This window comes from Bos javanicus, chromosome 4 (genome assembly GCF_032452875.1).
Source record: "Bos javanicus breed banteng chromosome 4, ARS-OSU_banteng_1.0, whole genome shotgun sequence".
Taxonomy (NCBI): Eukaryota; Metazoa; Chordata; class Mammalia; order Artiodactyla; family Bovidae; genus Bos; species Bos javanicus.
The window spans coordinates 105,515,740-105,541,936 of record NC_083871.1 but is presented as its reverse complement, the minus strand read 5'-3'; the positions used below and the strand labels follow the sequence as shown (position 1 = coordinate 105,541,936).

Here is a 26,197-nt window from a genome sequence, read left to right as displayed (position 1 = left end):
CGTTTCAGGTGGTCCAGTGGCCAAGACTCTGCTCCCAATGCAGGGGGCCCAGGTTCAATCCCTGGGTAGGGAACTAGATCCCACATGCCGCAACTAAAGACCCTTCCTGCCACATCAAAGATCGAAGATCCTGTATGCTGCAACTAAGACCTGGTGCAGCCAAATAAATAAATAAATATTACTTTAAAAAAGAGTTGGGACCTTGTACACAGGAGGCTCATCAGCAGAGGCAGCCACGTGGCACAGATCATAGATCTGGAGTAGATCCTGTAGATTTGCAGTGGGTCTCAGCATGTTTGTAAGTTTCCTGGGTTTCCTGAGACATGACATAGAGTGGAAGCCACTGGATTAAACAGACAGTAGACATGGACGCTAAGAGGAAAGACAGGCATGTCAGGGGACCTTGGTGCTGGAAACCTTACCTTTCTCCCATGTTTACCCCTGGTTCAGCATGCTTTTTCTTGTCTTTAACCCTGACAAATACATTGGTCTAGCCTGTTGTGTGAAATCATAACTCCTTTTCCCACGCTTTTTGTTTTAGTTCATCATTGGGGTTTATGATTCCTCTCTTGAAAATTAACTACTTGAAAGGGCCGCAGGCTGTGAATATAGGATAGGCTGACTCCCTCTGATGTCCGCCCTGTTCAGAGTGGGTTGTATACAGGTGGACCTCTGATGCCCTAAACAGTTGTCTGAAAAGTATTGTTGTCAGGGATTATTAATGGTATTTCTGTTGCCTGGGAAATTAGGGTTTGCCATGTTGATAAGCAGTTTGTTCTAAAGGGAAATCTTCACAAGTATCTTAGTATTTTTATTTGGAAAAAATTTGAATATGGAAGAAAACAGCAGGGCATATTCTGTAGTGTCCTCTCAAGCCTCTAGGAAACACTGGTCTTGTGAAATTTTCTGATTCTCTCAGTCTGATGGAGGCTTGTCATTGCTACATTCTAAAATCCCATATTATACCCTGTCATAGAATTTAGCATAACACCTCCAGAACTGTAATCACCATTCTCCTTGTTTATCTCTTTATCTAGCCCTGAAATCTAATCTGTTTGAGTTCAGGGACTATGTCTTATTTGACATAGCCCCAACATCTGGCTCAGTAGAAACTCAGTAATTAGGGATGAGTGAATGAGCCCTTAAATTCTGGAAGCAAAGAACTGGTGTATGGACCTTGGGGAAGAGCCTCATTTGAGGAGGGAGGAGAGTTAGGGAAGGCAGCAGAGCTATACTGACCAGAGAAGAAGGAAAAGAACCAAGATAGTGTTCTATCGTGGGAGTCAAGGAAAAAATGGGAGAGGTTTATGAGGAATTATCAAATGCCACAATGAAACCAATGAAGATTTGAATTGAAAAGAGTTTGGCAGACTTCCCAGTGGTTCAGCAGATAAGACTCTGCACTCCCAGTGCAGGGGGGCTCAGGTTTTACCCCCGGCTGGGCAACTAGATCCTGCATGCTGCAACTAAAGATCCTGCATGCTGCAACTAAAACCTGGCGCGGCCATATAAATACATTTTAAAAATAAATTTAAAAAAGAGTTTGGAAGTTTGTCAAAATCATTAGTAGCTATAGAAAAGCAAGATGGAAGCAGGATCCTGCGGGGTTAAGGAGAGAGTATGCGACCAGGAAATGGAGGTAGAGGGTCAGAATATGCACCTTTGAAGTGAGGCTACAAAAGAAAGCAGATTGGGAGGTGGCCAAGCAGAATGGCAGAAGTGAAGCCAGCAGCCTCGCTAGAAGAACTGTGTTCATTCAAAGGCAGAGATCAGAGGTGCCTTCAGTGCCCATCTCCTGGCCCGCAGGATGACTCAGGCACTCTGCCAGCCTGTGGCTGGTGGAGGGATGAGCCTGCATTTTGGTGGCTGAGTCAGCATTTCATTTACTTGGAAGCCACATGCGCTTAGCCCTGCACTAAGCCCTTCGAATGATTTTGTCTGTTTTAAACTTGTATCTTCCCTTCCCCGCAGGAAACATGGTGGAATGGTGCTTACCCCAAGATATTGACCTTGAAGGTGTGGAGTTCAAGTCTATGGCCAGCGGATCCCATAAAATTCAGTCTGATTTCATGTAAGTAGTGCTGATTGCCAGTCTGCTCTGCACTGTTTCTGCTCCTCCTCTGCTTTCCCCAGAGAATAAGAGCTGTCATCAGGGCATCTTCAGGAAGTGTGTATAAATGCCCTGAAAATATATGTACCGGTTTGTGTTTTTATATCAGGTTTGTAACAAGAAGCTCCCAAGCTTTTGTTAGGTTCCCATGACCCAAAAACATTAAGAACTCCTGCCATAGAGGTTCTTGCCTTTTCTAAGAAATGATTGATCCTCGCTTGAGGTTTGGCTTTAATGACAGAATAGACTTTTGGTTCCATGTGGGTTAACTCAAGACATGTTTGTGCTAAAACTTGAAATTTCAGCTCTAAGTAAGGCTGGTTTGTAGTCCTGTGTGATTAAGATTCTTGTGAGGAGCAACTAGAACATAAGGGTGACGGAGTAGCTTTCATCTTCTCATTGGGCTGGAACCATGACGGGCACAAGTGTGAGAAAGGGGAAGGAAATCAAATGACAGCTCTGGTCGAATGTTCTATTAAAAACATCAGAGGCTCAGGAAGTGAGGAGAGAATCAACCCAGTTTATGCTAATAAAACAGAGGTCACACATCAAGTCAGCTGTTATTGCAGGAAAGAAGGGTCATGGTCACAGGCAATTGATCTGGGGTCAAAGGCAGCTGAGCAGTAGGCTTTTCGGAGAGCAAGTCCTGGCTCCAGTGGGATGAGCCTTAGTGAGTTCCAGTTTTTTTTTTTTTTTTTTTTTTTGAGCCTTGATTGTCCCATCTGTAAGGTTGAATGGCTTGGGCTCATTGTCCCCCTGAGATTTTAAAAAAAGGTTTTTCTCAGGCTGAACTTTCTCATGTAGAGCCCTGGGCACAGTTAAATCTTCTATTTGGGACACCTCTCAAGGGATTTCCAGATGGTCCTAGTGGTAAAGAACCTGCCTGCCAATGCAGGAGACATAAGAGATGTGGGTTCCATCTCTGGGTGGTGAGGATGCCACCTGGAGGAGGGCATGCAACCCACTTCAGTATCCTTGCCTGGAGAATCCCCATGGACAGAGGAGCCTGGCAGGCTACAGTCCATGGAGTCGCAAACAGTTGGACACGACTGAAGCGACTTAGCACATTTGTCAAGAGAAAAAAAAAATAAAATTTCTGATTTTGAGCTATGCTACATATTGGGTCTCTTTTAGCTATTTCCGGAAGGGGCCCTTCTTCGGCCTGGCCTGCTTCGCCAACATGCCGGTGGAAAGCGAGCTGGAGCGTGGCGCCCGGATGAAGTCCGTGGGCATCCTGTCTCCATCCTACACCCTGCTGTACCGGCACATGCACTTCCTGGAGAACCAAGTTCGGTGCGTGGCCCACAGACGGGGCGGGAGGCGGCGGGCCGGCGGGGGGATGGTGATGGGCCCTCGGGGTTAAAGGTCGTGCACCCATCAGAGCAGTAGGTGCCTCTCCGGGAACCTCTGTGGCCACATTTTACGCCTTTGGCGGTGGTCTTTATGTGTCATCCTGCGTCCTGCGTACTGATCCTTCATACTCGATTGAAAGCTGCGGTTGATTTTGCTTTCAGTTTATTTTAACACTATCATCCGTTTGGTTTAATCAGTTTGTTGACATGTACAGTGATCTTTGCTTCCCCTCAACCACAGTTATGACCTCTTTGCCCCAGGCAAATAGACTTTCAACTTTTCTAAAAATTTATTTTTAATGGAAAGATAATTGTTTGCAATGTTGTGTTAGTTTTTGCCATACATCAGCATGAATCAGCCATAGGCATACATATGTCCCCTCTCTCTTAAACCTCCTTTCCAACTCCCACCCTCAACTCTTTTAAGACCTCATCATTTATTATTTGGAGTAATCATTATCATGGAAGGGGATTAATAGGAAGGGAATTTTTAACAGAAGCTGCAAAACTGTTAATATTTTGTATTTTTTTCCATCATGTGAGTAACCTAATTTTATTTCAGATTTTGGGGGGAGAAATCTATCACTAATCCCTGAAGCACTGTTAAAATGTTAGCACATTTGCCTCTTTTCACACATGCGTGTGTCTGTGTGTGTACTTTAAAAAATTGTTTACATAGTTGGCACCATACATTATACATATTTTTACATCCTATCCTTTTAAAATATATCATTATTTTAATTTTTGACATAACTGTCTGTCTTGATCATTGTCTTTGAAAGAATATGAAATGTAGTTTGTGGGGAAAATGTTTATTATTTAAAAATTAGTTAAAAGTACAAATGAATTTTTAAAATTCTCCCAAATCTTAGCACTCAGTAAGATGAGATATTCATTGTCAATATTCAGTGACTGTCATTCTAAAAAACATAATTTTCCAAAAGTAGGATTGGTTTAATGTATTTGTATATTTCAGAGGAAAAGAGGAAGTGAAACTGAAGAAATTGTCAAACTTTAAGTGAATATTTTTTTTCACTAAGTAAGATGTATTATTTCTTGGAATATTCCTCCCAAGTTAAGACAAAAGACTCTGAAAAACATGCAGCTACAGTATTATTCTTATTGAGAAATGGCATATATACAGTAAAGTGTACAAATCTTTGTGTAGGGGTCATTGGTGTTTTTAGGTTGTTTTAGGTGCAGTCAGTCAGTTATCTTATACTTTTCCCCAGGACTCCTCCCCTCTTTTTTCTTAACTTTATATATTGTGAGGTTTATTACATTTAGTTCTGTAATCATAATTCCCATGATTCTTAAGTCTCATTTATATGTTTACAGCCACATCCGGGGCTTAACTGTGACTTGCTGAGCTCCTCATACGTTTCTTGGTTGGTTGGATTTTGCCATCAAGCACTTTTTTTTGTCATAAAAGGACCATGGGTGGTGCCTTCTCTGAAATCTTGCGTGCTTGATGGTGTTGGTCTTTTCCCTTTACTCTTGGCTAGGTATAGGATTCTTATATCTTTTCTTTTTTCTTCTCAGGATACTATAAATATTGCTTTGCTGTCTCCTGATATTAGTTGCTTCAGAAAAGTCTCTTTTGTCTAGGTCCCTATAGATTCTTTATCTGAACAGTTTTTGAACTGTTTCTGAACTGTTTTTTTTTTTCCTGGAATAGTTCATCCTTTGATCTAGAGACATGACTTTTAATTTAAGGAACCTTTTCTTCCACTGTGAAATACTCAGCTTTTCCTCTGCATTTTTCCTTCTTCATGAACACCAGTTATGCTCAGGTTTTCTTACCATTGTCCTACGTATTTTTCATTTTGATGGTTTAAGAAAATTATTTATTCACCTTTGGCTGCACTGGGTCTCCTTTGCTGCGCGTGGGCTTTCTCTCATTGCGGCAAGCAGGGGCTACGCTGGTTGTGGTGCACGGGCTTCTCATTGCGGTGGCTTCTCTTGTCGAGGAGCACAGGCTCTCGGGTGTGAGGGCTTTAGTAGCTGTGGCACGTGGGCTCCGAAGCTGTGGCTCTCAGGCTCTAGAGCACAGGCTCTGCAGTCGTAGTACACGGGCTTAGTTGCTCCACGGCATATGGGATTTTCCCGGAGCAGGGATCGAACCCGTGTGCCCTGCATTGGCAGACGGATTCATAATGACTGGGCCACCAGGGGAGCCCCTGATAGTTATTCTAATAGCTGTCGAATGTTAGAGCTGTCCCATTAATCTACTCCATTATTCCCTGTGCTTGAGCGTTGGTATGTTTCTAATTTTTTTTAACTGCTCCTCTGCATTTTGGAGCTGTGATATATATTTTTCTGCATTTGAAATATTTCCTCAGTTTTGTGTCTCAGAAGTAATACTGAGGAAAAGAACATTTTTATTGGGATCTTGACACTTTTAAAAATTTATTACTCCTTTTGAAAAATTAATTTCCCAAGGAGGCAATACATTCTCATGGTTCAAAAGCCCAAAATTTTAAGGAGGTATTATGTTAGTTAGAGTCCTGGCTAAATGGTGGTAACAGAGGCCCTGAAATACGCTGGTTCAAATAAGACAGAAGATTCTTCTCCATGGAATGGTCTAGAAGTAGGCAGGTGGTCAGGGTGGGCAGCCTGCTGTTCCCACAATCATTCGGGGCCCACACTGCTTCTCTTATTATGCTGCCAGATCCTAGGAGAGATTTTTGTGTTCTCAGATGTCCTCACCTGTTCAGAGCTGCTCACCGTGTCTAGGTCTGCATTGCAGCCCACAGGTAGGAGGGAAAAGCCAGAAGTTCCATATGTAACTTCTCATAACCCACGGTCAAGTCTTCAGTCACAAAGACACACCTGACAGCAAAGGACACCGGGGAGGGTCGTCTCTAATCGGGTGGCCTTGTGACCAGTTAAAACTGGGGGCTCCTTTTCTGTATAGGAAGAAGAATGGTTTTAGGGGAAACTTTAGCAGCCTCTGCTTCAATTTGCCCCCCTGGATCTGTGTGTACTCTTCTTCCCACACACACAGCACATTCCTCCCATCCCGAGACATCAGAGTCTCATCCAGTTAATGTTGGCATCTAAAATCTAAGGTTTCTGTGCAATATGAGGCAATCAGGACGTGGTTCCTCTTATTTGTAAAAGCTGTGAAAGAACAGTCAAGTCCTCCACTCCCCACCTCCCAAATGCAACATAGAAAATAGAGTAGGAGCCATTTCAAACTCCTGTTTGAAAAAGGAGAATGAGAAATACGAGCGGTCGTTAGATCATAACGATAATGGAATTCTGCCCAGCAGGGATGGCAAAGACGTCTGGTAGTCACAGAGCAGGAGCTCCTGGCTATACCTTGGTTCTGTCACTAGAATCCCCTTGTCCATTTTCCTCCATGGCTCCCCGCTTTGCCTTCTAGGGGATTCTTTATCTGTTTCCCACTGTTACTGCTTTTAAATCAAGCTTTGGAGAACTTTGGAGAAAGCTGCATAGCTTAAGAACATGTTTCCTGAAGGTGTAGGTCTGGAAATCTAGTGATTTCTTTAAGGGACCAGAAAAGTCCCAGGCTTGTACAAGTCAAGCATGCGGCAGTCCAGACCCCTCAGAACTCAGCAGGCTTCTGGTCTGTTTGCTTCCAGTCAGTTCCAGGTAAAAATAACCCCTGCCAAACATCTCTTCTGAGTCTGAGCTTTTAAGTCAGTGGACTATGGAATAGTTACTGGTCTTTGCTTGTGGTCAACCCATCTTTGCCTCATTTTAATGGCAACAGTCTTGAGACTGTAGCCTAAATCTGATCTTTATAAATGAACTGATGCTCATGTCTGGCAAAGAATTCTTAACTGGAGAATTTCTTGGAGGCTTTGAGAGAAATTCTTACCTCCTGCTTTTTGGGTCCAGAGAAATTGGTTTTTCCAGTCCCACTTGGTCCCAAATGTTTTGAATCGCAACTAGTTCATATTGTGGAACTGAACTGAGAATGTACACCCTTATGCTATATTTATTTCTGCTTGCACGCTGACCAGTTCTTGCTTATTTTCATCTTAACTCTTGTAGTAGCTCATTAAAAACATCAAGGAGCCGTCAGAACTCTGTTTCTCACTGTTTGCCCTAAAGGCACAAGTTCAGATGACACATGGCTTGTCTTACAAGTTATTGATGTTCTAGCAAAGATTTTTTGCCGCAGTAATAACAAGGATTACCAGCTTGTCAGTCTGCAATTTTATTTTCTTACCATTTTCCCTTGCCAGCTGCTAAGCCAATGAATGATTGTTGATCATGGAAACTCATATCTAAATATTATTTTCTACTTTAGCTCAAGTCCAGGCTAAGTTGCTGTAAAAAAGAGACCCAAAATACAGTGACAGGCCTGGAGACAGAAGTACAACTTTCCTGGCATGATAATCCCAGAGAGAGGGAAGTAGTCCGGTGTGGTAGGTTTTGTTCCACTGGGTCATTTCGGGACCCAAGTCTTTCTGTTTTGTATCCTGCCATCTCCTACAATATTGTCCTCACCCACATGGTAAAAACAGATTCCCCGTTAGCAGGTCATGTCCCAGGCTGCCGGAGGGGGAACAACGCAGAAATCTTAGAAATTGAACACATAACTTCTACCCACATTTCATTGGCCAAGTTTTAGTTACTAGCCCCACTTAGGAGCAAGACAGTCTGGGAAATGGGGTATTTAACTGGCTGGTCATGTGACCAGCTAAAATTTGAAAGGTTCTATTACTAAGGGAAGAAAAGAGTGGCAGTATCAACCACTGGCATTAAAAAGCAAAGTGTTCAGTGAGTTCCCACATCCATCCAGTAATCCTGGTCATCACTGCTCATCTCCCATGCATTTTTCCTAAGTCTGTGTTTGTGTGTATACAAATACAAATGTACGTTCTTATTTTCCCCCTTTCATACAAAAGGTAGCATATTATACATGTTATCTGCACCTTGCCTTGTTCATTCAACAATATATCTGGGAGATCTTTTCATATTCATACACAGAGACTTTCTTCACTGTTTATTACAGTTGTATTACAAAAGAACCATGCTTGCTTTATCAGGTCACTTCAGTTCAGTTCAGTTAATCAGTCATGTCTGACTCTTTGCCACCCCCATGGACTGCAGCATGCCAGGCGTTCCCTGCCCATCACCAACTCCCAGAGCCTGCTCAGACTCATGTCCATCGTGTCAGTGATGCCATCCAACCATCTCATCCTCTGTCGATCCCTTCTCCACCTGCCTTCAATCTTTCCCAGCATCAGGGTCTTTTCCAACGAGTCAGTTCTTCGCATCAGGTGGCCAAAGTACTGGAGCTTTGGCATCAGTCCTTCCAATGAAGATTCAGGACTGATTTCCTTTAGGATTGACTGGTTTGATCTCTTTGCAGTCCAATGGACTCTCAAGAGTCTTCTCCAATACCACAGTTCAAAAGCATCAATTCTTCAGCACTCAGGTCTCTTACTTGGTCTTTTGTGTGGTGCTGCTGTACTGGATACCTATGAGCAAGTATCACTTCACACATGAGCAGTATATGTGTACATTAAGTTTCTAGAAGTGAAATTGGTGATTCAAAAGGCATGTGTGCCGGGGTCCAGCCCCAGCTGATCCAGGGTATTTGAAGGGGAGACGGAGTCGGCTACTATTTACATATTTATCAAAGATATAAAGAGTAATAGAATGAAGATAGCTCAGTAGGAAAATTCAGTGGAGAAAAGAGGCTGAGTAGCTTGGTTTACGCGGGAGACCAATAAAACTTCAAGACAAGAAGTTTGCACCACTTACGTAGGCCGCAGGTGCCCTCTCGAATAGCAGAAGGTGCCCCACCCTAGACACCTTCTCGAGTGGGTCTTAGAAGCCCAGGCGTAATTAGTAAGCATGGTGGGTTCCGCGCTCCAGATGGAGACTTCAGCCAGAATGTGAAAAGAATGACATGGGGAGACCAAGCGCTGGTGAGCAAGGCCCATAGCTTTATTTTTAACAGGGGCTTTTATACCCTAAGTTACACATAGAGGATAATAGGGGATGCAAAGTCAGCAGTTTTTGATCCTTATCAAAAACCAGGGTTTCTTTCCTGCAAATTTATCGTATACAAATGGTTTAGGTGATTTACATCATCTTCTGGCCAGAAGGCCTATTAACATTTTATGACTCTTGACAAAGACTTATCGACAAAGACTTATTTTCTCTAAGAGTAATTATTTTAAGGTTTGGCGCCATCTTCCAAAGATAAAATTGCATTCCTTTAGGGCGGATGTGTAATGGGTTTACAACAAAGGAAAGAATTTATTACCTTAAGGGTCTAAAGTTACTAACACCAAGGCCACTACTTATTTTTTCTACATACGAACTGTATTAATTAATACATATTCAAGGATACAATACAGGGGATGTGAAAACTTGGCAACAAGCATTGGCTCATCAATGAAATCCTTTACTAGTTTATTCTGACAGCTTCTAACTCTCTGAGAGGCTCTAAGCTATTTGAACACCTTAAGCTTCCCGTGCCTCTTGAGGCTGGGAGACTGTAAACAATCATATGCATAGCTGTAGGAGTCCGGGTAAACTTGTCAGGCGAGTTAGAGAGCCATCTGAGGGGTTTGGATTTAAACACTCCTAATTGCCCAGGAACTTTATTAATTGGAGCTGTAAGTTAACTCTTTGACAGAGAGAGTGAGATGGTGGTGGGGGACAGCCCCCAGTAGAGTCAGAGGTGAGAGCACAAAGCAATAAAGTAGGCAGACTCTGGTTTTTGGGGGTTAGATGCTCGAGAATATCCGGGGGGACTCCTGAGGCTCGATCCTGCCTTTGCGTATGCCGAGCCTCCTTCCTCATGACCTTTGTCACGAGTGGAATGCCTCACCGGCTCCCGACACATGTGTATTTCTAATTTTAATACTGTCAAATTGCTTTACACAGAGATTGTACCATTTTGCATGCTCAGCAGTAATGCAAGAGAAGACTGTTTGCTCACAGCATTGCCCACACTAAAATACAACTTTTGGATTTTTGGCATTCTGATGCATAAAGCACAGTTGTTGCTGTTCTCTAAGTCATGTTTGAATCTTTTGTGACCCCATGGACTGTAGCCCACCAGGCTCCTCTCTGTCCATGGGATTTCCTAGGCAAGAGTATTGGAGTGGGTTGTCATTCCCTTCTCCAGGGGATCTTCCCAGACCAGGGATCAAAACCACATCTCTTGCATTGCAGGCAGATTCTTTGCTGTCTGAGCCACCAGGGAAGTCCATAAAACACATTATAAATTTACATTTTTCTTAGGAGTGAGGACAAGCTCCTTTTATGTGCTTGAGCTATTTCCATTTCTTTTTCCGTGAACTGTTCCTAGCCTTTGCTATGTTATTTTTTGGTCATTGGTCTTTTCGTATTAATTTCTAGTTCTTTGTATAGTATGGAGATTTTCTTCTTTGTGATATAAATGGAAAATATTTTTCCACTTTTTCATTTGTCTCTTTTAAAACATTATTTGTTTATTTAGGCCTTGCTAGGTCTTTGTTGCTGCCTGGGCTTTTCTCTAGTTGCTGAGAGTGGCGGTTGCTGTCTCGTTGGGTGTGCAGGCTTCTCACTGCAGTGACTTGTCTTGTTGCAGAGAACAGGCTCATAGAGCGGGTGGCTTCAGCAGTTGCAGCTCCTGGGCTCCAGAGCACAGGCTCCATATTTGTGGCACATGGACTTTGGTGCTCCATGGTATGTAGGATCTTCCCAGATCAGGGATCAAACCCACGTCTCCTGCACTGACAGGCGGATTCGTTACCACTGAGCCACCAGGGAAGCTGCTGCCATTTGTCTTTTCACGTTCCTTTTTTTTGTTGTGCAGATTTTTCTTCGTTTTCTTTTTTTCTTCACTGAATTCAATACTTTTATATGGCTTATAGATTTTGAATCATAACTAGAAAGGTTTTCCAGCTTGATGATTAAAGAGAGCTCAGGTAACACAAAGAGAAGGACTTGCATGAGAGCGTATGAGGAAGAGAGAAAGCATGGTGATAAAAGCCCAGGTGTAGCCAGGGATAATACATGATTGTGGCAATGACTTCTGTAAAAACTAACTAGACTTGATTTTCTAAAATACTCCATCTATGTTTTATACTTATTTTTACATATCTTAACCTTTTTTTGTTAGTATTTCATCCACAACTCTTGACTTCTCTATCTCTCTAGTCTTTGCTATGATTCCTTTTTATTAATCAGAAGATATTGGAGAACTATTTTATAATTGTAAAGGATTAGTTAGAAAAATGAGGGCATGTTATAAAATAAAAGGGACTTAAACACGTAACCACATTTTTGATCTTGCTTAGATCATGATAGGATCTACCAACTGTAAAATAACATTTAGGGGACAGTTGATATAATTTGAAAGTGGACTGCTTATTAGTTTGTGTTAAAGGCATTATTATTTTGATGGGTGAGATAATGGCATGATAGTTACATTATTTTTAAAGATTTTATTAGTTAGAGATGCATACTGATGTATTTATGGGTAAAATGTTATAAGGGATCTGCTTTAAAACATTTCAGGAAAAAGAGTAATGGGCATTGGGGAGGATAAAGTATAGCTGTAACAACCATATTGATCAAATATTGACTTTTGTTGAAACTAAGTGGTGGATAATGGGGTCTATTGTTCTCTTCTTTCTACTTTGTGTGTATGTTTGAAATTTTCCATATTGAAAAATTTAAAAAGACTAAATAGAAAATTAACATAGAGTTATTACAGAAAACTGAAAAACGGGCAAAGGCTAACAGGTTAAAAACGAACATGATCCCACAAGCCAGACCTATCTGCTGTTAACATTTATATCCTCCTGGTCTTTTTCCCATGTGTAAATATGTACATACACATTAATTTTTTAAAAAAGAACATTGAGGTCACTCAGTGTCTAAATTTTCTAACTGAAAGATATTTAACCTTTTAATGTATCATGAATAATAGTCCTTATCATCATTCTGGTGGTTTCCAAGCATTTGGGGAAGATCCCCTGGAGTAGGAAATGGCAACCCACTCCACTATTCTTGCCTGGAGAATCCCATGGACAGAGGAGCCCAGTGGGCTACAGTCCACGGGGTCACGAAGAGCTGGACACGACTGAAGTGACAGAGCACAGCACGTAAGCATTTCAGTGTATAGATGTATCACAATTTAACTGTTTCACTGTTTTATTTTTAAGATTTTTTTTTGATGTGGACCGTTTTTATAGTCTCTACTGAATTTGTTACAATACCCTCTTTTATGTTTTGGTCTTCGGGGAGTCATGTGGGATCTGAGCTCCCCGACCAGGGATGGAGCCCACACCCTCTGCCCTGGAGGTAAAGCCTTAACCCTGGACCACCAGGGGAGTCCCTGCTTCACTGTTTTTGGGCTTTGAGGTTGTTCTTATTTTTCACCCCCATGAACATGAATATCCTTATGAACAAATGATTGTTCGTATCCACATACAGATCTTTAGGCCTTGATCCTGGAAATGGAATCATTGGGTTGGAGGGCACATCCAGGGTATGCAGTTTTTACGCAAATTTCAAGTGCCCTTTCAGAAAGATAGTACAGCACCAGCGATAAACGGGAGTGCCCGCTTTTCTGTACTTGCAAGGCCAGAAGACAGAGTGGTTCAGACCGGTCATGAGTGTCAGGAGTGAAGAAGTGTCACTGCTGTGCAGAGGGATCCCTGATGCTTACACTGGGCGCATGATGGCCCGGTGTGCTGAGGGAAGGCAGGGTTAGTCGCAGTGAGTGTCGGTGTGGCCGTACAGCCTATGCCATGTTAGTGAAGGGGCTTAAGCAGCAACCCAGTGTCTCTGGTTCTTGAGAAGAATCCTTGATGTGGCCCAGAACCACAGCTCAGATCAGTAGCACAGACTGCCGGTTACTGTCTCAGTTTTATGTTGTCATGTCTCGTGGGCAGTTCCCATGGACGCTTGGCCTGTGCTTCTTCAGCTCTGCATCATATAGATCACCCTCCAGAATCATCTTTGAAACCCAGCTTATCATCTAAACTCTCAGGCTTGTTTTAGTACTTTTTGGTTTATCTTGGTGTTATGGTTTGATAATCATTCTTGCTCATTGCAAAATCTATGTTGTGTTTAGATTTTGAGGCCTTCATAAAACGGCTGTTTAACACGTATCTGGGAATTGCCAATTTATATGTATGTCTGTGTCCGTTTCCATACTCCATGTCATTGCTTCATTCTGTTCCATCAGCCAGTGGTATCTTAGGCTGTCAGAGGACAGGATTCTGAAACTACCTTTTAGTGTAAGAGATTCTAACTTCATAGTGAGCTTTTCTTTAGACTCTTGGTTTAAGTATAGAGTTTAATGGAGTCAAACAGGTAAGACTGTTAATTGAGAAGCAAATCAGCGAACAGTGAACCTAGAAAACATAGCCAAGATAATAGTATTAAAAATACAACAAAATGCTTCCCACTGTTCCTTTTAAGGAAATTAGGTCCTAATAAAAATACCCTTGAACTTAATTGTCTACATGCTATTTTGTTAGTAATCAAGCTTTTGTCTCTTTGACATATCCTTGAAGGGTGTCTAAAGTCTGCCATCTTCTCAGAATAGCTGCACACAGCGTGGCCTTCATGGATTTCCCATCTAGACTGTGAACATTTCTAAGAGTGAAAGAAAGGATTATAGGGACTTCCCTGGTGGTCCAGTGGTTAAGATTCCACACTTCCAATGCAGGAGGTGTGGGTTTGATCCCTGGCCGGGGAACTAGATCTGACATGCTGTGCAGCACAATAAAAGAAAACCAGAAATGATTATAAGCACACACACCCTCAGAGTCATTTATTATTACCTCACACAACTGCTTCCTTGTACTCCCTCCCAAGTAGAGAGCTATCACTCAGAGAGGAGTTTATTTTAGTAATGAATTTTTGGGGTATACTTGATGATTTTTTTTTGTTTGTTTGTTTTTAAAATGTAAATTTGCCTAAAGGTCTCTTCCAGGGCTTGCCCTGAATCTTCCCATTTCCCCACTGTTTCCAAGCCTTCCCTGGGCGCCTGGCTACACTCTGCCCATATGCTGAGGAGGAAGGAGCCTAGTTTTTCATGTGCTGTGCTCAGTCCCTCAGTCATGCCTGACTGTTCGCAACCCTGTGGACTGCAGCCCGCCAGGCTCTTCTGTCCGTGGGATTTCCTAGGCAAGAATAGTGGAGTGGGTTGCCATTTCCTCCTCGAGGGCACCTTCCCACCTAGGAATCAAACCCATGTCTCCTGCACTGGCAGGCGGATTCTTTACCACTGAGTCACCTGGGAAGCCCGCCAGGTGTTCCATAAGAAGCTGAAATATATCGCAAACTGTCCTGGGCACTTTTTCTGCTCAGCTCCGTTTACACCACCATCATACTGCGGTGGTACTGCTATCTACGGGAAGAAAAGCAAATTTGGGAAAGTTCAGTAATGTCACTGAGCTCTCACGGTGACAGAGTGGCAGCTGTAGCCTTACATCAGGAGCCGTTGGTCCCTCTGGAGCAGGGATGGGTGGGGCACAGCAGGGTGCCTGGTGGACAGTGCAGATCTTGAATCTGAACATTGCATGACGGCGTTTGGGCGAAGCCAGCAGCGACAGGCTGGGGGCATTGCCCTCCAGTCACCATTGTGCCAGGGCCAGCTGTAATTAGGGAAGCCTCCGCTGGCGCAGTAAAGCTCTATTTTGATTCTTTCATTGTAGTATGATGGAAATTGTACAGTTCTAAGGTAATTTAAATAAACTAAAAAAGTTTTAGTTTTTTATTTTCCCCCTTCTGTTCGTGTCCTAAGGCTGCTGTAACAAAGTACCACAAACTAGGTGATGACTGAGAACAACAGAAATGTATTGTCTCACAGTTCTGGAAGCTGGAAGTCTAAAATCAAGGTGTTAGCAGGCTTGGTTTCTTCCCAGGGCTCTGAGAGAGAAGCTGGTGGTTGCTCCTCTCCTGGCTTCCAACAGTCTTGGCTGTTCTTGGCTTGTAGATTTATCACTCCAACCCTTCACTTGCACACGGGTTCTTATGTGTGTCTGTGCGTCCAGATTTCCCCTTTTACAAAGATACTGGTTGGGACTTGCCTGGTGGTCCAGTCATTAAGATGCCACACTTCCACTGATGGGGGCACAGGTTTGATCTGTGGTTGGGGCACTAAGATCCCGTATGCAGCGCAGTGTGGCCAAAAAATAAAAACCAAAGACACCAGTCATACTAGATTATGACCGTATTTTAAATTCAGCCTCTCTTACACTTTCAGTAAACATAGTGCCTAAATGGTACCCATGGGCCTCCTGTGCTTGACCCCAAGGCAGGATTGGATTCGCCATTAACCAAATGGTCCAGGGCCTTAATGTAGCTTTCTTGGCTTTGGGATCAGTTGACAGAATTACCCACAGACAATCTCCTTGTGCAGGATGGGGTTGGGGGAGAAGAGGTCTTGTGCTCTTTATTACTTGGTTCAAACATAAGCCCTCACGACCTCCAGTAGTTGTTTTCCATTATGTGAGACGTTGAAGAGTACGCTTCTTCTTATTCTTTGACAACAGCAAAGCAAGAAGACAAACTTGCTTTCTAAACAAAGACAAACTTGCTTTGAAACATCTGTGGTCTTCCAGGTTTCCCCTTCTCATCACCAACAGCCATTCTCTGGGAAGATTCCTTCGCTCCAGAACAATGGACATTAGTTAATAATAGTCTGTTAATTCCTCCTGTTTCCCATGAGAAGGAGCTTGTGTCCACAGCACTGTCAGGGAGTTTCAGAGCCTATCTTAGAGCTTTTGCTAAGGAACTTGTAACATTGAAGGAAGTGTCCTAGGCAGCCTCTGGAAGGGAGGCTTTTAGTTTATCCAGGCTTGTATTGCTGCCCCTGGGGCCGGGGAGTGAGTGGTAGGGCTGTGGTCCGAGCTGTTCTCACTGTGCGCGTGTCTCGTGCAGACATCAGCTGGAGACCCCGGGTCATTACTCTCACCTGGCTGCCTTCTATGAGGACAAGAAAGGGGTGCTCCACGCCGGTCCGGGGAGAGGTGGCAGCCTGCCCCCCGTCTACTGGCTGCCTTCCATCCACCGATACATGTACCCCGAGATGAAGGTAGGTCAGCCAAAGTCTCACGCAGTCCTGGGCTTGGGTCTGGGGACAGTAGTTGCTGATTGTTGTTTTCATGAATAAGGAAATTTGTGTCTTGGGCTAACACCCAAAGTCTGCTTTTGATAGAACAGGATTGTAACCTCAGCATTTGGTTCTTATTTAAAACATAAGGCAGGTTATCTTAACGTGCTTTCTAATACTTCCGTAATGGCGGTGCAGAGCCACATGGAGGGCCCAGTTGTGGTGACTCCTGGGGTGATGCGTGGATCTGATTCTCGTGATTGCTTCAGTTTTAAAGGCAGACAAGTGAACTAAAAATGAAGCATTTCCACAGTTGAGATATTTCTTAGTTACCGTGTTTTTGATATTACTTTACTGTGTATTTTTTCTGAATTACTTTGTACTAGAATATGTTTATTTACCATTAACCAAAGACCCAAGCAAGCGGTAGGAGGGTACAAAGAGCCTCCCCCTTCCCCTCCTCCCCCAGCTCTGCCCTCCCCCTCCTCATCCCCCTCCTCCTCCATCTGCCTCCTCCTCCTCCACCTCCTCCATCCCCCTCCTCCCTCCCCCTCTTCTTCCCCTTCCTCCTCCTCCATCCCCCTCCTCTTCCCCCTCCTTGTCCTCCTCCATCCCCCTCCTCCTCCCCCTCCTTCTCTTCCCCCTCCTGCTCCTCCCCCTCCTCCTCCTCCATCTCCCTCCTCCTCCATCCCTTCCTCCATCCCCCTCCTCCTCTCCATCCCCCTCCTCTCCATCCCCCTCCTCTTCCTCCACCCCCCTCCTCTTCCTCCACCCCCCTCCTCCTCCACCCCCTCCTCCAACCCCTTCCTCCTCCACCCCCCCTCCTCGTCCACCTCCTCCTCCATCCCCCTCCCCCTCCTCCATACCCCTCTTCCTCCCCCCCTCCATCTTCTACCCCTCTCCTCCTCTAACCCCCTCCCTCCCCCTCCTCCCTCCCCCCTCACCTCCTCCCTCCCCCCTCACCTCCTCCCCTCCCCATCTTCCACCCCCTCTCCTCCTCTAACCCCCTCCCTCCTCCTCCACCCCATCTTCCTCCTCCATCCCTTCTCCCCTCCCCTACAGGTGGCCACAAGATACTTCAGTGGAAATTTCAGGCTCCCTGGTAGAGAAATTATACTGTGACTTTGAGAGGACTCTGAGAAGGTATCTTGGAAGAGGCATTTGAGGTATTTAACTAGGGGAAAGTGAGGGATGCTAACTCCAGGCTGAGAGAAGGCATGAGCCACAGTGGGGGCCGTGGTCCAGCACTCTGTCAGCACCTTCTGTGAGTTAGACATTCTGCTGACTCTCTATCTGTATCTGTTGCAGCACTCTTTAAAGTGGATTTTTTTTTAATCCATGTTTTACAGATAAACCAACTGAGGTTTTTAAAGATTCAGTGACTTGCTTAAGGCCTTACAACTAGTAGGAGATAGAGCCAGGATATTAACACAGGCCTGGTGCCAAGGCCAGTGCTCAGTCCTCCCACTCCATTGCCTGTGGGGATGTGCATGAGAAACCACAGGGCGAGTTCATGGGTGTGAGAAGACTGGTTTGACTGTGACGAATATCAGTGTCATCTGGCTAGGAGAAAAAAGTGGAAAAATAGGTTGCAATCAGATTGGAAAGAACATTAACTGTTAGACCATGGTATTTGAACCTGAATAAGTACCAGTTAGGGTCTCGTTAGGAAAACACAAACTATGCCAGGTATTTCAGACTGATTCAATACAGAGAATCAGTAGTACAGGAATTGGAAAACCAAAGTCACAGAGAGGTAACGGAATAACCTAAACACTAGAAATACAGACAGTGGCTACCACCCTATATAGTTATCTGTTGCTGCATCACAAGTTGCCCTCAAATTAATGGTTTAAAACAGTGAAAGTCGCTCAGTCGTGTCCGACTCTTTGTGACCCCATGGACTGTACAGTCCATGGAATTCTCCAGGCCAGAATACTGGAGTGGGCAGCCTTTCCCTTCTCCGGGGGATCTTCCCAACCCAGGGATCGAACCCAGGTCTCCCACATCGCAGGCGGATTCTTTACCAGCTGAGCCACATCTCTCAGTTTCTGTGAGTCAGGGATCCAGGCTTTGCTGGGCCCTCTGCAAGACTGTAGTCAAGGTGTCCCTCATGATTGGGGGCTTATCTGACAGCTCGACTGGGGGAATATCCACTTGTGAGTTCACATGGTTGTTGGGAGGATTGAGTTCCTTGAGGCCTGTTGGACTGAGAGCCTTGCTGACTTTTTTAGTGCCTACGGCAACAAACACACACGTTGGGTCTCTCCAACATGATGGTTTCCTTCATCAAAGCCAACCCGTGAAAAAGTCTGCTGGCAAGGTGGAGGTCACAATCTGTTGTATTAATTGTGGAAGTCACAGCGCTGTAGTGTTGCCATGTTCTGGTGGTTAAAAGCAAGTTACTCAAGAGGAAAAGAGGATTGCGTAGATAGGCAGTAGATAACCAATGAGTGGGGGAGGGGTTGGTGGTGTACCTGGGCTTCCTGCCATGCATTCCCGGGGCTGGAGTAAGAAAGAGGGGAAAGTGACAGGAAGTGACATCTGAACTGCAGGAGCTCGGAGGAGGGGCTCTGCGGAGGTGGTTCTCAGACCGCTTAGGGAGGTACCACCTGGGCGTGGTGTGGGCAGGGATGTCAGGAATAGCTGGAGTCTAGAATGGAGGTGTCCTCTGCCCCTGGAGAAATACCAGCGGAAGCTGGACCCTGAAACTAGAAGCTTCCTCCTGCCCTCCAGTCTCCAGTCACTGCCCGCCATTGGTAGAACCTAACAGGTAGCCACGGGCATAAGAGTCTAGGAAATGTAGTTTGAAGATTTCCCGGGCATGAGCTGCGAGGCAATAACTAAGAAGCTGTCAGAGGATCATTAGGGCAGTTCTGGGCCTGTATTGATGAAAACCTACTTTCTTTCTCTTCACTCCTAACTCCGACCCCCTTTTTCCTTCTGAGTTCAAGGCTGTCTCCAAACCCACAGGAAGGTGACCAGCATCTGACCTGGCTGCCCTGTATTCCTCTCCCCAAGATGCCAAGAAGGGGACCAGAGGGAGAAAAAGTGAAATCGCCTCTATTTTTTGCCTTATTGTGGGCAGCTCATTAGCAGGCATGTTAAACCCTGGGAGATGCAGGGAAAAGGGTACTAATAGGTTGCAGGTAGAAATGTGAACAGTCTTCTTTTAAAAAAACAATTTGTTAGTGCCTTATTAAAATTCAAAATATTGCACCCTTTGATCTGATAGTCCCACTCCTTAGGATCTGTCTTCTCTCTGTTAACCACCGGCGTGTCATGATGTCTGTATGAGCGTGTTTAATTCAATATTGTTCAGAGTGGCAGACAAATAGAACACTCCGTATATTACACAGCCATTCGGAGTAATGAATTAGAGCATAACCAGTGGACGAGGGATGCTCTACTAGGAAGTACTGTGAGAGAATAGCAAAGAGCTGAAACCTATGTGATGTTACCATTTCTGTAAAATAATCACTGCCTTGGGTATGTACAAACATGTAGATATATTCATATATGAACATATATACATATATGTACCCATGTCCACATACATATATGAATGTGGGGAAAAAACATGGATGGTTGTGATGTAGGTTATTAACACGTATTACCTTGGGGTGAGGTGGGTTTGGAGGGACACTGCTTGTATATGTAAAAGAGGAAAAGACCAGGGGTGGGAAATGACAGTACTAATGAACATGGTATATTTGATAGCCTATTCAAATATATCACATATGTGTACATACGAAGAAATTGTTATGTAACCTTTCTATTGAAATATAACATGTTGCAACTGGTTGAAAAGCTGTAAGTTTATAGGTCAATGAATTTTTTTACAAAGTGAACAGATATATAAAGAAAATTTTAAAATAAACTTATAAAGTAGAGGTCAGATCTTAGAGGGAAGGAAAAACCTGGAAGGTGAGAGGAAGGCAGGATTGATGGAGACCTCTCTGAGAGGCCCAACAGCAGCTAGTAAATGCTCCCCCAGGGAAATAAGGAACTGAGAGAGAAGTCGGGGGACTGAGCCCCAGGAGTGGATGGATTTCCTAGGGGGATGAAGGTGGAAGGTGAGGGATGAAGTGTGAATCCGAGGGACCTACCAGCGACAGTTAGGGAGTAAGAAGAGGATGGGGTGCCTGACATGAAAAGTTGGAGGGAAACCTAAAATTAGGAACTGTGCAAGTCCAGAAAAGAAGGTTCTCTGTAAAAGCTCCAAGGCCAGAGAAGGGAAATGTGTTGAGGTGAAAGCACAGAAGTCTATTGTGTCCTGCAGTCGGGGTGCAGCCTCGGGCCACGTCTCAGCAGCTGGGCTGCTGCCCATTTGCCCTGGCACAGGCCCTCCCCCGTTCCCCAGCTGCTTGTTCCCAGAAAGCAGCTTGTTCTCACACCTCAGGGCCTTTGTACGCCCTCCTGCAGCCCCCTGCCCCTCTTTCATCACAGCTCTCATCAGGCTGGTTGCTTAAGTGCTTGTGTGCCTGCTTCTTCCACTGGCTTGTAAACTACACACTTTGGCCTGGAAGTGACCTTCCAAAACATTCACAAAGCGCTTGGCTTGAAGCCTGGTGTCTTGTCAGTGACAGTTGTGTCATGTGGCTTTCCCATGTGCCAAGTGTTGCACACGACTTTTCTCAAGTGGTCCTTCTAGCCATATGAGGGATGTGATGGAATATCCCCATTTTACAGGTAAAGAAAGTGAACCAGAAACGTGGGCTGGCTTTCCTGAGGTCTCCCTGTCAGTAAAGGGCAGAGCAGAACCCCGGCCTCCGACTTCCCCTGGGTTAGACAGAGCTCATGCAGTTGCTCCTGGAATATGTCTTAGCTCCTCTGCGCGCCTGGGAGGCGACCCTCAGAGTTGAGAGGGGCCTTGGCATCCAGCACTGAGAGGAGGCAGGGGTGGAGTTGGGACAAGGAGGTGGAGTTAGGTATGGGGGTGGGGTTATGTGCAGGGGGTGGGGTTATGTGTAGGTGAGTGGGGTTACGTGCAAGGGTGGAGTTAGGTGCAGAGGGTGGGGTTAGGCACAGGGAGGTGGGGTTTAGGTGCAGGGGGTGGAGTTAGTGCAGAGGGCGGGGTTAGAGTGCAGGGGGATGGGGCTAGGTGCAAGGGTGGAGTTAGGTGCAGGGGGGTGGGGATAGGTGCTGGAATGGGGTTAGGTGCTGGGAGTCCTTGTGCCAGTGGGGTAACCTGTAATCTGTTCCCACATGTCACCTCCCACGGAAGCTGGTTCCCTGTATATTTGAGATGTCACCTGGGACAGTTAGTTCATCCTTTCCTTCCTCCCTGTGCTTAGTCACTTTGGGAGCTGAATGGTCTCACTAAGGTGTGTGTCATCCCGGAGAGACTCAAATATTACAATCCAGCTTCTCTTCCTCTGCACCGCTTCCCCAGATGAAGTAGTTAATGATCCTAAACTCTCACTTCGGTGCATTCGGGGAGCTGCTAAATGATACAATTCTAGTTTAAAGATAAGACTTTCAAAGTGAAAAATACCGTTTTATGTAGAAGTACCCATCCCTTAGTGTATCTGTTTAGTTATACCTTGGGTCATTTTTGGTGGGGAGGAGTAGTTAGCACACACTTATATTGCATATTTTTCACAATATTTCTAACAAGTTATTCCTCCCTCCCCCTCACCCACCTCTGTTAATTTTTTCAGATCACACACCCAGCTGGCTGCATGTCTCAGTTTATTAAGTTCTTTGGCGAACAGATCCTCATCCTTTGGAAATTTGCCTTACTTCGAAAGCGCATTTTGATATTTTCTCCCCCTCCAGTGGGCGTTGTATGCTATAGAGGTAACTAGAAGCCAAGGTCAGGGACTCTGCCCAAGCTCCCTGAGACAGAAACTGCCCCATTCTTTCCATTGTTGACCAAGGTCAGAGAGATTGATCCGTATCAGGGGCTCACTGCTTTGAAGCCCTGGAGGACCGCGGTTGGATTGATCTCGTAGAATGTGGACTCTGGCAATAGGGAAGATGGATCGGGTGGCAGAAGAGAGAAGGGCCTGGATTAAAGCAGAGAGGATGGATTCCAGATATAAAAAGAGAAAGCTGGCAGAGACTGGTGTCAGATTGGGTTGTAAGGTTCTGATGTGTGTGAGAGGTCAGGGCGGAAGAGTCTAGGATGACAAGGAAGGTGAGGGGTAGTGTGATAGAGTCCACTTGGACACTACATGTGTGTGGTGCTCTGAGAGCTTCTCGAAGTGAACGCTAGGCAGTGGTCTAGTTGGGTCAGGACCTTGGGGGGCAGCCTGGGCTGTCTGTGCCGCCACTTGGAGAGAGTGTGAATCAGGAGGGATGTGTCAGCTTCGAAGATGCTGGCCCGGGGAGGTGAGCCAGAGGAAGAGGAAGACAGAGGAGGCTGAGGGGCACAGACAGAAGAGGGGAGGGGACCAGGAGAGGCAGGGGTTGCCGTCGGCAAGGGTTCTGAGAAGGGGGAAGGTCACCGGTACCACATCCTAAGCAAGATCTCCTGAGAGAAAGACTGACCCGTGTCTGAATGGAGACCCTAGTGATGCTGGCAGCCTGGGAGGTAGGGGGGCAGGCTGGGAGGGGGACCCCGGGCGCCCTCACTTCTGTTGTCCCGCCAGTGTACTGCTGCTGCTGCCTGGCCAACGTCTCCCTGCCTGGCATTGGGGGCACCGTGCCCGAGTCCAAGCCTTTCTTCTACGTGAACGTGGCCGACATCGAGACCCTGGAGGTAGAGGTGTCTTATGTGGCCTGTGAGTACGGGGCCCGCCCATCCCTGGCACCCCCGCCTCCCCGGGGGCCCTGGTTCCCTGTAGGGCCACCCTGCGGGGGGTCCCCACCTCCTGAACCCCGGCTCCCGCAGGCACCACGGAGAAGATTTTCGAGGAGAAGCGGGAGCTCTACGACGTCTACGTGGACAACCAGAACGTGAAGACGCACCACGACCACCTGCAGCCGCTGCTGAAGATCAACAGCGCCGACCGGGAGAAGTACCGGCGGCTCAACGAGCAGAGGTGAGGCTGGGGGAAGGGGAGCCGCCCCTGTCCAGACATCCGAGGGGCTCTGGTCCAGCTCTGCTGCCTGCCGCCCCTTCCCTCTGTGCACATTTTTTGCCCATCTGCCCAGGGAGCGGGGGTTGAGGAAGCTCCCCACCTATACTGATGGGCAGCAGGCATGCCTGGGCTGACTCCTTTCTGGTGGCCTCTAGAATCTGTGAAGCCCAGAACAGCACGCTGGTATCAGGGGTGGGATAAATGGCTTCATGGCCTCACCCCAACTGTATGACAATTAGGAAAGGCTGTCCGTCGTCCTGGATTACCCAGGGCCAGGCCCAGCTCTGGACTCCAAGCCCTGTGCTGCCCCTTCTGTCCCTGCCTTTGGCCGGGGCAGCGGTGGGGGTGTTGCTCTGGGTTTTCAGCCTCCTCCTTGAGAGGCAGTGACCCATGCAGATGCCCACCCAGTGACCTAGCCTGGGGCCTGGGGGTCCTTGTAGCTGCGCCAGAAGCTGATGGTCATCTCCTTCCCAACAGGCAGATGCTGTTATATTCCCAGGAGGTGGAAGAAGATTACAACCCTTGTGAAGAGGACCTCTTTGTGCTGTAAGTCAGCCTGGGTGGTAGTCATGGGCCTCCCTGAGGGTCCCTTAGCACTTGACAGCTTTAGCCTGGATCCCTCCTGTGTTGGGCTTCCCTGGTGGCTCAGCGGTAAAGAATCCGCTTGCCAGTGCAGGAGATGCAGGTTCGATCCCTAGGTTGGGAAAATTCCCTGGAGGAGGAAATGGCAACCCACTCCAGTATCCTTGCCTGAGAAATCCCATGGACAGAGGAGCCTGGCAGGCTACAGTCCATGGCGTCACAGAGTCAGACACAACTTAGCAACTAAACAGCAATTACCTCTTGTATTACGTGCTGCAGTGCAAGGATGCCCTTTATTGCCTTTAGAGCTGGGTTCCACAGAGTCAGCCTGAGCCCCAGAATGCTGTTAGGGGCACCCAGAAGAGTTCAAGAGCAGGGTAAGGTTATTAAGAGAAATGGGAGCCCCAGGAGTCGTCTTCCTATTGGTCATTTACACCCAGATGTCCGCTGCATACAAGCTGTCTCTCAGGATGCGGGGGCTTGTCATCCATTGCTGCCTTTGAATAGAGCACTTCCTTGTATGGAATATTATGGGATCATAAAAAACTTAACTCTTGAATTGAATGACATTTCTTTCCCCCCAGAGCAGTTGTTGGTCGGGATCAGAACCGTGGCCTCTATACCTTTAAGGCATTGATTTCATTCATAAACAGCTGTGTTTAATAGTGCCAGGTGATAAGAACAGAAATGTAATTGGACCGGAAACAGTTCTGCCAGCTTCCTGTCTTGGGATGGCGAGTAGCACTTGCAGTTAGAACTGTTTCTGCCTTTGAGCATCTGCCTGCAATGTGGGAGACCTGGGTTCAATTCTTGGGTCAGGCAGTTCCCCTGGAGAAGAAATGGCATCCCACTCCAGTATTGCCTGGAGAATCCCATGGACAGAGAAGCCTGGCAGGCTACAGTTCATGGGATCGGGAGAGTCGGACACGACTTAGCGCTGGCTTTTGATGTTGCAACAAAGGTGCAGAACTTTGATTCTGATCAAGTGTACTTTCTAATGCACACCTGCTGTTGAGATGTAAAAGTATCTGGGAGCTGAGCGGAGAGCTGAGCAGAGTCTCCTCAAGGCTTTTGAATCTCTGTTGAATCTGAAATTCCTCACCGCCCAAAGCTGCTTGGGGCACTGAGCACCTTGCTCTGTGGAATACAGATGAAAAGTCTAGACTGTTACGTTATCAGACCATATCTGAATACGGCTCATATATTCATATAGAACTATAAGTCAGTGACACTCAGATATGCCCTGTGCAAATTAAAACAAAAAAGCCATCGAAGTATTGATTTCTAACATAATTCCACAGTGGTAAGAGAACAGACTGTACGATTTCAATACCTTTAGACCATGAAATTTTTGTACCTCGTTTTCCCTGGATATGTTCCAGTGTCTCCTGGTTTATAGTCTGTGGGAACTTGAATAGAATTTGTATCTTACTGTTAGGTGAAAATTGTGTAAATCTTAATTACACTGAATTGGTTCATAGTGTTTTTCCAGTCTACTATATCCTTCTACTTTTCTGTCTATTCATTCTAGTAATTTTTGAGAGTTTGATATTGAAACTCCAACTAAAAATCTTAATTTATCTACTATAAAAAGTTATCATGATATATAGTAGAACTGTATGTGAGTTCCACGTACATACAGTTACACACAGGAACTATATTTAAGCTTCACCATAGTGGAACTTTGTCCTGTATTTTCTAGGTGTCCTATAAAGCCATCTAAGGAACACAGAGTTATACACAGATGATGGTGAGCTGTGGAGAACTCTGCCTCGCTCCCCCTCCTACATCACTGCCTGCCCCCGGGGCTGGCTTCTGACTCCCCAGTGCCTGCCCCAGTACCTCTGAGCTCCACCTGTTTTGTGTGGTTGGCTCAGGGGCTGGAGAGTCATTTTAAGAGTCCTTCTCTGTGTTGGGAAGGCTCACCTCCTGTCACTGGCTTTAATTACCCATCCAGGACTTTGAAGGTAGATTTCAGTTTCTCACATTAAGTCTTGACCTCAGAACTGCATTATCAGGTGTCTGTCTGTCTAATTTTTCTCTTCCCTTAGGACTAAGCAGAAAGAGAGGA

At 45.7% G+C, this 26,197-nt stretch overlaps 1 protein-coding gene across 2 annotated transcripts in view; it reads left to right on the top strand.

Annotated features, from left to right (window-relative positions):
- DENND11 (DENN domain containing 11) overlaps window positions 1-26,197 on the top strand; it is a 52,022-nt gene that overhangs the window by 19,264 nt on the left and 6,561 nt on the right. For both annotated transcript variants that reach the window (XM_061414939.1, XM_061414938.1), the window contains exons 2-8: window positions 1,972-2,071; window positions 3,245-3,403; window positions 16,345-16,498; window positions 22,180-22,318; window positions 23,113-23,244; window positions 23,355-23,505; window positions 24,022-24,090. In XM_061414939.1, coding sequence (XP_061270923.1) covers window positions 1,977-2,071; window positions 3,245-3,403; window positions 16,345-16,498; window positions 22,180-22,318; window positions 23,113-23,244; window positions 23,355-23,505; window positions 24,022-24,090 — 899 coding nt within the window. In that variant the 5' untranslated portion in view covers window positions 1,972-1,976. The remainder of the gene's footprint in view (window positions 1-1,971; window positions 2,072-3,244; window positions 3,404-16,344; window positions 16,499-22,179; window positions 22,319-23,112; window positions 23,245-23,354; window positions 23,506-24,021; window positions 24,091-26,197) is intronic.